This window comes from Atractosteus spatula, chromosome 2, assembly GCF_055471065.1.
Source record: "Atractosteus spatula isolate fAtrSpa1 chromosome 2, fAtrSpa1.hap1, whole genome shotgun sequence".
In the NCBI taxonomy this organism is placed as follows: Eukaryota; Metazoa; Chordata; class Actinopteri; order Semionotiformes; family Lepisosteidae; genus Atractosteus; species Atractosteus spatula.
The window spans coordinates 12,450,810-12,463,804 of NC_142707.1; the positions used below are offsets into that span (position 1 = coordinate 12,450,810).

Consider the following 12,995-nt stretch of genomic DNA (forward strand, 5'->3'; position numbering starts at 1 on the left):
ACACGGCCCTGAGCCCGAGGGCCAGGGGGCAAGAGGGACAGAGAGATGGACACACGGACTGCAGTGTGGCCAGCAGGGGGGCCAGAGTCCCCTCCCTGGGTCTTGCTGCCTCCCTCGAGAGATCTGTGTGCACTTCTCCGCCCCACCCCAGTTTATCCTCCGGCCTCTCAGGGTTTAGTGCGTAATTGTAGTGTTAAATTTAGTTTGTGTTTTTTCCAAAAAAATAACTGCTGTAACAGCCAAGAGGCAACGGAAGGGGCCTGGCAGGATGTGTGTGCGTGTTGTGTCCCTGCCGGTGGGGTTAGAGGTTAGAGGTCAGGGGTCAGGGTCAGCGTGCCCCAGGCAGGTTGCCTGTGTGCAGTAAGGGGATAGAAACAGAGCTGTATAGAGCTGCTTTCCACCTGCTGCAGGTGCCTGGGCCCTCAAATCCCAGCTCAGATTCCCACTTTACCAATCATCATTATAAGCCTGTACTGCTGTATGATTCTCCCTGGTTCTGCTTGGCTTTGGCAGATATAGCCAGACTCCTGCATTGTAAGACACTATACTGAGCATATGTTGAGCACTCTACAGCTAATGTACTGTTCATGGGGGAAATTACACTCACACTGAATTAGACATGCTTCTCTCAGTCTCACTCCTGATGGGCGAACTCTCACAAATACGGGATTAACCAGGCGAAATGGAGGAAATTTCATCAAAACCAGGCCAAACTGCCAGCTGGCACAAATCGTCCAGGTGCTGCCCATCAGCAGGACACTGAGTGAAGGGTGGTGCAGTCGGACTGGGCTGTAGCCTCAGTGAACCGGCAGGTGTTTGCTTGCTGCTAACGGCCCAGGACAGGAGAGAAGCGGCCTGTTCTCTTTGTGCAGGGTGACGCTTGGGCAGGCAGCACAGTGGAAAAGCAGGCCTGCCTGTTGTCCTGTTGGCTGGCACAGCGGGGAGCTGAAACAATGTCAGTGTAGCTACACAACGCCACACAGCCACACTACTCACAGTACTTTGCACACACCTCTACACCCTTTCCTCTGTTTCTCATCCAGGTCAGGTCTCAGTTACTTAATTCCCTTGATGCACTTCCTAGGCTCTGGGAAAACAGATTCGCGCTCCTAAAGGTCTCACACTCGTGACCCGCATGTGTCCGACAGCTGTCACAATTCAAAAGTATTTTTATAAAGTTTCCTTTGAAAAATTTTTAACTTGATTAAAGGGCAGCCTTTAATCTTCATCAAGAGCCCGGGAGACCACAGAGACTGCATGCATGTGATTTGCTCTGTTCAGACTACAGATTTGTGGAAATGCTGGACTGGGAAGCGGTACAATATGGCGCACTGTCCTGTCGACAACTCTAAGGGCTGATGGGATTGCTTGCACCCACGGACAGGGCTTGACACACAACTTCCCAGTGACCACTGCTGATGTCCATGAGGCCGAGTCCCCTGTAAATCCTGCTTGTGTTTGAACTCAATCTCATTGCTCCAGGGTGCACACTTCACTACAGTAGCGCTGTTTGAATAGGCTGAGGAACTCTTTTATTAAGTGCCCTGTGCACACAAGTCACAGGCCCTGGCAGTGGAACAGACTGAACACACCCTCACACTCTGCCTCCACAGGCCTCCCCCAGCATCACTGACCAGGACCCCCGCTGTCTCCGACACACACAGCCCCACAGCCCGCGGCCTGCAGGGAGACAGAGGCAGGCAGATGGCCAGCACGGGCCAGCTGGTGACCACCGTGCTTCTTTCCCTGGCAATCCGAAAGACTATAGTGCTGACTCCAACCCCCACTGCAGTGCACTGCATTATGGGCCAATCCATTTGTTTCATCTGTGTTTTGCTAAGGTCATGGCAAAAGGCTTGATCGCCGAACGAAATGAACAAATCTTTCTGGCACCCTTTATCCTTGAGTTCCCAGCCTCTGAACTGTTCCTGCTGACACCCTGTGCTGATTCACACAGATCCTGTAGACACGAGCTGGCTTAGCAGGCAGTTCAGCAAGAGCTCAGAGGGATCAATAATTAAACAGATACAGACAAAGTATCTCCAATGTCACCCAGGAGCGAGTTCCCTCATCTTGGATACGCGAAAGGATCAGCTCTGCCGGCCTCGGCTTTCAATCTCCCTGTGGGAATGGGCGGTTTTCCGAGGCTGGGGCAGGGCAATCGGCCGCTAGCGACACAACCCGATCCGATGGAGCCAGGCTGTGAAGCGATTAGGAAATCAAAAGGAGAAGCATCTAATCTGGACACAGAGGGGACCTTGAGCTGCCCCAGCCGTTTCTGGACAGGAGAGAGATGGACCGCAGGCTGAGGCCCTCTCTGCACTGGGGAGTGAAGATCCTGACGGACACAGCGGTCAAGCAGATCAGGGCACGGAGGCAGGAGGAGGAGAGACGAAGCTCAGGCTCTCAGTTTAAACTGGGGGGGGGCACTGTAAGACCCACACTGCCGTGCCCTCTGCGCGGCGTGGTGCCAGGCTCACAGGCTCGCCGCGGGGCTCTGCACAGGCCTGCACCTGACCCCAGTGAAGAAGCAGCCATCTGTCTGCACCGCACTAGGAACCCCAGTCACGGCGCGAGGGGCTGCTAGACCACTCCTGCCCCTGCCTTTCCCCCCAGTGCACTGCGTGGGCTGCAGGTCCACCAGAGCCGTGAGCAGAAGACTGCGTCAGGAATCAGGGCTGCTGCCTTCTCCGAGGGGAGCATTAGCTCTTAAAGCTGCGGGTGCATATCTGCTGCCCCTGTGTAAACACACTGTATCTCACAGATGACCAGAGAGGTGTGCATGCTCCTATATAAGCCAGTCCTTCTCCTTCAAGCCCCAGACAGATGAGTGGGAAGAGAGGTCCACACCCTTCACGTGCTGTTCTGTACAGTCAATCGGGGTCCCCACGCTGTCTGGTCTACCTCTTAGGGGCGTTCGGTGGTGATCTCACAGACAGAAGCTTTGCGGCATGAGCTCCTCAGCCCAGCACAGACGCCAGCAGTTCCTCTCATCCTCACTCAAGCAGTCACATCAGCAGTGGGGTAAAACTACCCTGAGGATGAGGCTCAGCGCATTCTGCTTCATAGCGCCACTGAGCCGAAGTCGAAGGAGCAAAAGCCAATTTTACTGCCAAGTACAAGATCTCCATTAACAGGCCCTAAGAGCTCAGATCCCACAGATCCCTGTGCATTCCCACTTCAGGACGGACCCCCACAAGAGTTTGCAACCCACCCGTAAGTAGCCTGCTGGGACATCTCCCCCTCTCCCCCTCGCCATCTGTCCTCTCTGACACTGCATGAGTCACGCGCAGGGAGGGAGTGTGCGTTTGTGAGGGCACAACGGAACTGATTGACGGCAATTCAGCTCATCGATAGGAGAAAACGAGAAACTGTGGGAGAAAGTGAGACAGATTACACTCTCCTGGGGGGTTTTATATCCTGTGTTTATTACCCCGCGTAGAAGTTGTGAGCTGCTGACTTCATTGAAAAACACACACCCACTTATTCGTGTGCGTACTGAAAACAAAACATGAGAAGTGTGCGCACAAGATTGGAGCTGCACAGATGGCACTGCCTTCTCTAGAGCAGGAGTTCCATTGCCATCATGTTTATGTAGGTCTTTGGCCCTGGGTGCGGGCTCTGACTTGGGATCCTTCTGTGTGGAGTCTGCATGATCCCTCCGGGATTGTGTGTCTCTAAATTCTCCCTGTGTGTGTGTGTGAACGCGTTACATTTGTGACAGAAAGAGAAATTTTGGAACTCTTTTGACAGCACTGTTTGCATTTCCATTCCGTGCTGATGGAAAAGGGGCCTGTGTCTGAAACAACTTGAGATCGAACATCTTGTGGTCATTAAACCTTGCGCACGACGCTAACGCTTTTCTTCTGCGGTGTTTTAGTTTTAGTTCTGACGCTGCGGGTCAACCCGCTCTTAAACCTCAGAAAGTTGAGGAGATGAAAATCGTTGGTTTTAAAATCACCGCCCCAAACACAGCAGTGTGCGAGGGAAGGCTGGTCCGCAGCGGAGAGAGGAATCGCTCTCCCTTTCTTAAGACAATGGAGTGAGTGATCAACACTGGTCATCAATACTGACCCTCAGTGGACTCACAATCCTGACCCTTGCCTTCCGACTTCCGAAAGCTGCGCTATCCCAGCATCCTCCCCCCAGAGAGGCGCACCGTTGGCGCGCACTGCGAAGGCACACGTAGGCTTAGAGACGCACACACATTCGGCGTACAGCTGTAGTGGCGTTACTCGCTTTTGCGAGCTCCACACACATAGACGCCGTTTTTCACAAAACCTGTGCGGAGCTAGCGGGGGGCGGAGGCGGGATTCTGACAGCACCAGACACTGCAGAGAGCGGTCCTTGCACAGAGAGGACACTGCACAGCGCCAGCACATGGAAGACGACTACGGAGATTGACCTCTCAATACTGACCTCAATATTTTTTTTTTAAAGAAAGCACATTCTCCTTTAAAAAGTTCCTGCGCCTGTGGTGTTAGGTTCTTGAAGGTAACCGGATCCCCCTACGATCTAAACACAACATTGACACAGAAGGAAAAGAAAACAGCGCGAAAACGACACGCAAGCCGCCTTCAAAGGCCAGGCAATTAAAAATATCTGCGCGGCGGCTCAGGCTTCGCTCTCCAAACCAGAATTAAAGCTTCAGGCTCCAAGAGCGAGGAGACCGAGCCGCCAGCTCACAGAAGCGACACACACATCCTATACACACACGCTTGCTACACTGCATATACACAACACACGTCTACTTTCTAGACAGTAGACATGTACGCTGCACTCATGCACACTGACTACACACATCCCACTACACAAACTATACACAGCCACATACGATGTATGTACAGTATACTACATACTGTGCACACGTGTACGATCTCTGCACACTCGCTGCAAGCTTTCACACAAATACGCACTCTCTCCAGAAAACACAACTGGATTTAAGCAATCACGGTAAAACACGTCGAGAATATAGCAAACCACGACCTACAGCTCCAAATATAGCCCGCACAACGAAAAAAGATGATCTGGGTTCATACAGAGACAACAATTCGATTTTCAAAATTGACAAACAAGAAGTGTTTTTATTCAGGAATATCATCTGTTAAAATACTTTTCGTGGATATCGTTGGTTTAATGTAGCACACAATGGGGGCTTTGAAACCAGTTTTAAAATGCCCATAAAGCAGCACCCGCAAGGGCTACGCTCCCAACAAGGGATTACAACCAAACAGCCCTTACTGTACCAGATCCACTCTGAAACTGGCAGCAGTGTGTGACGGTCATCGCCCGTTCCCTCAGGCCAGCCCTGTGCTGCGCCCCCGGTACAGGACTTCTTGCGCCGTAATTACTGTAATTATTCAGCTACAGTTCCCACGTTAACTTCGGAATAACTGAAAATAGCGTGTTTACTTCTCGAGTCACCCATAACAACTACAGCCTGTCGACAATATAACCTGTCTCGCCACTCGTCGGCAACTGGGAATACGTGCGCGTAAGAGTCCGTAGTTTATGTTTAAAAGATTAAACGGCAACATCTGCAAAGCGTTGCCCTTTATAGACGACTTCGTTAGTAACGTACTTCGCCAGCCTTGCGCAAGCCCTGTGTAAAATATCACGCCTTCGTCACATTGCTGAGTAAACAGGATTTTACGGCGTTTTTAACACAACCTGGGAAAGATTGAGAGAAACTCGATCAGAACACTGTATCCCTCGGAGCGCTGCGTTTACCTCGAACGTGTCAGGGTGATTTGAGTTAGTTTCCCCCCCCCCCCCCCGAAAACAGCTGAGAAAACAGCAGTAAGCGAAATACATACGTATATTACAATCACTGTAGTAGCAGTTTGGAATAGTCCGGATACCGATTGGCTTTTGGAATAAGTGGTCAATAAAAAACCGCACCATTACCATAAATAGAACTGTAATAACTGTACTATTCAACGCTTTGTGAACACAATAAGAAAAGTCAATCCCGCAAGAGGCTAAATTTTCCATTCGAGGCGACTGAGGACTCTGCTGCTGTCCGTTATAAAGCAGATAGTTTGACTTACAGTGCGGGTCTCTCCTCTCTGCGCTCCGTATTCCGAGGCACTCCTGCGATATTGTCACAGCTGGCTCTTCTCGGTCTCCCCCGTGGCTCCGTGCGTCCAGGAAATAAATCAGATCGCTCTATTCGCGATGTCCGTTACCTCTGCGACCAGCGTTTTCCTTCCCCCCCGTCTCTGTTTTCAAAAGCCCTTCAGTTCAAAACATCTGATGCTGTCAGTTTGCATGGCAGGAACCACTTCTACACCTCCCTCCTTCACTCTCAGCCTCTGTAATTCGAGCCCAGGGCTGAACGAACGCTATTGTTCCCCTACGCACCGCTCGCTACTCCGAAAACAAGCCCTTTCTCTCCCTTACTCTCTGATCACCGTGTCCAGCTCCAGACCCACTTCTGAAGTTAGGGACAGCAGGCTGCTTGCTGTGACAGGGCAAGGCACCAGTGCGTTCACCCCGTCGAGGGTAATAATCGCGATTTTAAAGAGAACTGCTACAGCGCACCAGCATTGCAGAAACCCTGCTACAGTGGCAGGCGAGTGTATCAGTGTATCAAATGAACTGGGGTACTCACACCCCGCCCCCTCCCCCACTGGACACACCCCCTGATGACGTCCCCAATAGGTCCACTCCCCCGACCCCTGTCCCGTCACACACTTATTCTCTTACCGGAAACTACACTGACCCGGGGCTGAAATGACTAACCCCACCACTTCCATACACGCAGTCGACAGTATCCGTCCGGATAGCCGTTTGACCATGGTTGGGACTATTTATAAAATGTATGGTTCCAGTGCAAAATGGGCTCCCACTTCATTTTTACTTTAAACTCCACCTACTTGTGTAAAACTTTTAAAGTTGGCCACAATAATAGCTACATATAGAGTCACTCAGTATATATGCTCAGCCTATCTCTTATGATTGCTTTTGGGAGGGAAAAGGAAATAAATGTAGCTGGAAAGACAACCCCTTTTAAACTTTTCTGTTAAACAGTAAATGTCAGTCAATTGTTGAGTAGAGTAGAAACATTACAGAGGAGGCCATTGGGTTTGCTGTGGTCCTTTGCTTCACTAGTAGGTATTGATCCAAGGATCTTAGCCAGCTGCCCGGATGTTGATTCAACAGTGCAGATGGGCATCTTGTTCCAGACTCCCAACAGCTGATAGATCAATGTCAGATATCCACAATTCCGTTTCCGATCTCATGTGAAATCAATCAGGCATTTAACCAGTCATGGGAGTCATTGTATATCTTTTTAAAAAATCTTTTGTTTTAAAGAAAGGATCACTGTGTTGTGGAGAATTCCCTGCAGGCTCTGATGGGAAAGACTTTACTCCTCCTCTGCAGCCAGGAGAGAGGGAGGAAGAGAGAGACCCCCTCAGCCAGCTGGTCCTGAAGCTCGCTGCCCTGAGCCACACCGACGCCAACCAGACTCCGGACAGTACTGCTAAAGCACCACAAATCACAGCCCGGGCAAACAACACTACCTCACCCACTGGGACACATTCACAACAAAAACTGCAATGCTACCAGTCCTAAAAAGATAATAAACAGGGTGAAAGACAACAAGGAGAAACAGACCTGGATACCCAGAGAGGACAGGCTCAGTGACCACAGCCTGGCCATAGAAACTGGACACAGGCAGACCTGGACACCCAGAGAGGACAGGCTCAGTGACCACAGCCTGGCCATAGAAACTGGACACAGGCAGACCTGGACACCCAGAGAGGACAGGCTCAGTGACCACAGCCTGGCCATAGAAACTGGACACAGGCAGACCTGGATACCCAGAGAGGACAGGCTCAGTGACCACAGCCTGGACATAGAAACTGGACACAGGCAGACCTGGATACCCAGAGAGGACAGGCTCAGTGACCACAGCCTGGACATAGAAACTGGACACAGGCAGACCTGGATACCCAGAGAGGACAGGCTCAGTGACCACAGCCTGGCCATAGGAACTGGACACTGTAACAAGCCGCGTTGTTTGAGTGAGGAACCCAATGCGGAGTAGGGGAGCCGAGTCAGGAGAGATTTCTGACGTATCCAAAACGTTAGGCAGAGACGTAGAATTCCAGGATCGATACCAAAAGTTATTCAAATGTAGAAAGGCAGACAAATCCAAAGTGCTAGACAAGATCGAGGTCAAAAGGTAAGATCTGGGTTTGAGTATCCAAAAAGGGAAGAGGAAGTAAATAATGCCAGGCAAGGAGTTCCGAAGAAGCTAACAGTACCGAGCAGTGTTCAGTGAAAAGCAGAAGGCTTTTGTAAGTCTGGAAGTGGAGGGTGTGTTAACTAGTGAGGTGCTCAGATTGGATGAAGGGATGGACCGGCGGAGATTGCCTCCAGCTGGTGCTTGATTGGGACGAGACCGTTTGTGAGGAGGGTACTGATTAGCGGCGGAGACCCAGAGAGGACAGGCTCTGCTCCCACTTCCAACAGGGTAAAAAAGAATTAAAGATGCACTTTCTGCTAAAATACCTGAACTACTCCAGGATTACAGAAACACTCTTCCCTTAGATAAGAAATACGATTCCAAAATTCGAATTCTGCCAGAATCAGAACAGCTATCAACTGGCAGAGGGGAGAGGAATCATAATAGAGCCGCAGGCCATGTGATCTCCTGTCACAGCCTGAGGAACAGATCGGGAGCCTCTCAAATAATGATATTACACATTTCAAAGACTGTCACCTGCATGCAACTGACGCACCAAGATCCGATATCTCAAAGATAAAAAGAGGATAATTTATCTAAAGGAAAATGTAACCAACAGAATAAAGCTACTCTCATATACAGTATATTACTTCAGTTCACCATCTCAATAATTTGATTCACCTTTTAAGCCAAATTAATTAAAACGCAAACCTAAAGAAAATATTAAAATATCTACTCAGCCAAAATGTAAAGAAACGTGAATAAATGGTCAGGATCCCATATATGTGAGGAAATAGTTTTGAAAAATTCTTTGCTGAGATGTAGCTTTGTCATCAAGAATATTGATACTTCAGCATTTGTAAATGTTGCACTGATCTGTTTTTTTTTTAACCTAAAACTATCCTTTTCTAAGGATACCAAAATTGGAATGGGCATCTGGCACAGTTTACTGGCACACTTATTAACTCTTTGGAGTGCTTTTGGAAAATGATGATGCATCATTTTAATTTGCTTGTGCGAATCTGTTCTGCTGCACTCTGTTACCACTACACCACTGATCTCCACCACACTACAGACCTCTAACATGCAGCTTCTGCTGCACAGACCTCTGGGGGTGACCTCTGTCCTCCACCAGATCAGATCAATCTGTTTCTCCCAGTGGGTGAATTACAATCTCTTTGTCCAGACTAGGACACGCATCAATTTGCATGGAGCTCTCTGTCTCTCTTTGTCAGTGTTACAGCCAGCTATTTCAGATGTCCCATTCCATTCTTAATAAATAACACTAACTGTCCATCTGTGCATCCTCAAAGAGCTACGGGACAAAAAATACAAGCAAAACGATTTATTTTTCATTTTCTGTAGTGGAAATATACACAGGTAAGATCAAGTTAAAGGCACAAAGAGGTTCTTTAGTGTCAACAAATCAACTACTATTCAAGCTAAAGAAGACAAAAAAGGGAGAGAGAAGAGAGCAAGTGAGGGACTGAGTAAGAAAAGAGAGAAGGGACAGGCTATTGAGCTTCAGCTGGGGGAAGGCGTAGCCTGGTCTATGTGAAAAGTGGGGCGCAGGTCTCCTTGAAATTGATATTGACCCCAACTCTCCCTGCATCTCCAAGCCAGGGTCACCAGGCCTCTGGAAACAGACAGTCTGAATCCAGGCCAAAGAGAGAGCCCAGGGTCTGGGTAAGAGGGGTAGAAGCAGTAGAAGCAAGCAGATCTCAGACAGTGACTGACTTCGCAATCCCCGGGCAGAGACTCTTCTACCAGGACAGCTTACTTTATGGGACGGTGCAGAATTAACTGTTTCAAAGTATAAAAGAGCAATCATTTAAAATTAAATCTAGAGTTTGACCTTTCCACACCTGTGCTATCTTTTCCTAGTTTTGTCATTAAAACTACACAGTGGGTTTCCAGTAAATGGGAGACCAGGGTAGAAAGTATGGAATTATGGAATCCTCCCTTCTCTGTCTTAGAGGCCGAAGCAAGGCGAGATACCAGGGTCAGCTGTTGTTGCTGAAGATACTAGTCCAGATGTTATCCTGATTACGGTCGAGGCTCTGCGAGCTGGAGCAGTCAGGTGGGGGGCAGCTGGGTTAGTGCTCCCCCCTACAGTACTTCCACGTCTGGCCTGGTTTTGCAGTCTGAGCTCCTCTCTTCAGGTTGTTCTTGGTCATTCAGATACTGGAGCTGTAGGACACAGAGGCAGGCACACACAGGGAGACTTAGAAGTTGCCTGGCAAAAGCATTCAGACATTTGCACAGTTTTCACATTTTTTTGTTTTCAGCTTGCGGTCCTGACACTTTGAATGAGGACTTAATATTTGTTATATACACAACCTACTCTGAATTCCAAATGAAAAAGAAGCAACTACATCATGAATATGGAACAAAAATGGAAAAGTTCTAATTGCGTAAGTATTCAAACCCTTTGCTGTGGCAAACCTACATTACGTTCAGTGCACAAAGTTACCTTAACGAGCCATATAAGAAGTTGTGTGGACACACCTGAAGAAGGCCCCACGGCCAAAACGTTGTGTTCTCTTTCTTCTTTTTTTCAGCATGGAATAAACCTATTACTTGCTCTTTTGTTGTATGTGTGCAACAGTAGTGGTTCTCATGATTTCAGAATAATAACACTTATCTCAGTGACGTTCCTTGGTCAGGTAGTAAATTTCAAGCAAACACGAAGACTATCAAAGCAAGTCAGCAAGTTTCCTGAAAAAAGACAGGGTATCAGCTTCCTGAGCATCTTGTTCCAAACATAAATAAGCATGCTAAGGCCAGTGGAACAATACAGTTTTCTTTCCGAAATTGTGAGATAAACACTTTTGCCTTTGGGACTCAAGTAGAACAAAAGTCTAAACCAAAAGTGGAAACTAAGTGGAAATGGTTTAAAGACTAAAAACAGGAGACAATTCTTTACACAAAGGGTTGTGGGAGTGTGGAACAAGCTACCCATCTTAGTTGTGGACGGTGATACTCTGGCATCTCACAAGAAATGTTTGGATGAGATCCTCTAATCAACTGACTACTAACTGCTCAATGGATTAGATGAGCCGAGCGGCCCCCTCTGGCATAACACCTTTTTTATATTCTCATGTGCATCGGATTCTCTGACTCTATTAATCTACACAGATGCTAATTCAACACCACAGGTTTGAGCCGAAGGAGAAGAAGGACCGAGCATGGCCAAAAAACAGTTTTGCAGACACCATTAGAAAATTGTGCCAAGGAAATTGGTACAGTGAGTATGCAGTTGTAATGTTTTTACCTTTTTTTCTCAGTTTGTATCATGCAGTAGTACTGTAACACTTTACTGTGACTGCGCTGTGCTTTTCTGCCCTTTACCCATGGAGGGTGGTTTAAAGCACATTCAAGGGAGAGAAGGAAGAGCCACCAGTGGGACTGCCAGGTGAGCGTGTTTGGTACACACATTTTAATTACAGTGTAGATCGCACTTACGACAGCACGGTTGAGAGACAGGCCCCCTCGCAAAACCCACACCCTGCCTGCGTGCCAGCCCTGTGTTTGAACTTCCTAGACTTCTGGATCAAAGAACAAAATAGGAGGCACTTCTTAACAAGCCTGAAAGGATCAGAAACAAACCCCATGATGGAGGGCAACTACCAGGATTCTGCAGGAAAAGGCTGGGTGAGACTTGAGGGTTCTCAACTATCAGATGCTCACGATGAGCACAAAGGGTCTGCCCCACCTGTACCCTTCCTGGTGGCAGAGCAGATGTGGGGTGATTGCACTGGTGCAAAACCACACATTTACAGAACGTGACACAGCTGTGTACTTGTCGACGATTTTCATTTTCAAGCCTCTGCTGCGCATAGGAAGGGGAACTCCTACACTTGAAACTGCATCAGTGAAACAGCTGCGAAAGGCTTTTTTATTCTCTCAGGGCATTTGCTGCGGTACCGGTATCTCATGACAGCGGAGTGTAAAGGAGGCAATCTTTACTCTTGCCAGAGGCATGATCTAACTGCGCATATTTCAGGAGCATTATTTATTACACTAGTTGTCAAAGGAGTAAATCAACTGTGCATAGAGGACAGAATGGAACGGGCATAACACCGCAGCATCTAATAAGGCTTGGCCTTGTGCATCATGCAGGACCTGATGCAGATGCTTGCTCTTTGCATCATGAGATGCAAGAGTGTTGTGGGTGGTCGTTCTGATATGGCAGGGCTGTGTGGCACGGGCACGCTCCCTGGCACCAGACAGCAGCTGTCACAGTGTAACACTGGTGAGGCGGTATCTGTCAGAGCAATTTCAGAACCGTGTGTGAAATGAAGACTGTTACCGTGACAGGGATTCAAGCCAGACAAGAAAAGTGCAGACGTCTCTAAAAATGACAGACTTTGATGTGAGATCTGAGAGCTCATCCTCTGAAGCTCGGGGGAGATTATCACTTTGGCACTACCTCTGACATCCAAAAATACATACACGATGGAACACACACAAACATTCTCCATACACACAACTGAATACACAGTCACATGCAATGAAAGATACATAATCAGATAAATTACATGCACACACTACAAACCAATTACATATGTAAACTGACGGAACACTGGTGCATTCTCATACAGACACAATCAAGCGCACACATTATGAGCTACAGGCTTTACACACATGGGCAGACTACCCATTAATGCCTGACTGCTGGCCTCTCCTCAAGTTTTAGCAATCACTTGTACACCCTGCCTCTCTGCACTCTGCGCTCTCTGCCCCTGGTCTCTCCCACGGTGGGGGCAGTTGACCAGCCTGGCTTTCCACTTGCTCAGGT

The 12,995-nt window shown here is 48.5% G+C and overlaps 2 protein-coding genes across 2 annotated transcripts in view; both read right to left on the reverse strand.

Annotated features, from left to right (window-relative positions):
- sema4c (sema domain, immunoglobulin domain (Ig), transmembrane domain (TM) and short cytoplasmic domain, (semaphorin) 4C) overlaps positions 1 to 6,588 on the reverse strand; it is a 32,530-nt gene extending 25,942 nt beyond the window's left edge. Inside the window, exon 1 of the mRNA XM_088929306.1 lies at positions 6,051 to 6,588. The gene's annotated coding sequence lies outside the window, so the exon portion shown is untranslated. The remainder of the gene's footprint in view (positions 1 to 6,050) is intronic.
- Positions 6,589 to 10,303: 3,715 nt separating this feature from the next.
- Positions 10,304 to 12,995, reverse strand: part of LOC148839282 (uncharacterized) — a 94,448-nt gene continuing 91,756 nt past the window's right edge. The window contains exon 19 of the mRNA XM_088929321.1: positions 10,304 to 10,384. Within this exon, the coding sequence (XP_088785447.1) occupies positions 10,304 to 10,384 (81 nt within the window). The remainder of the gene's footprint in view (positions 10,385 to 12,995) is intronic.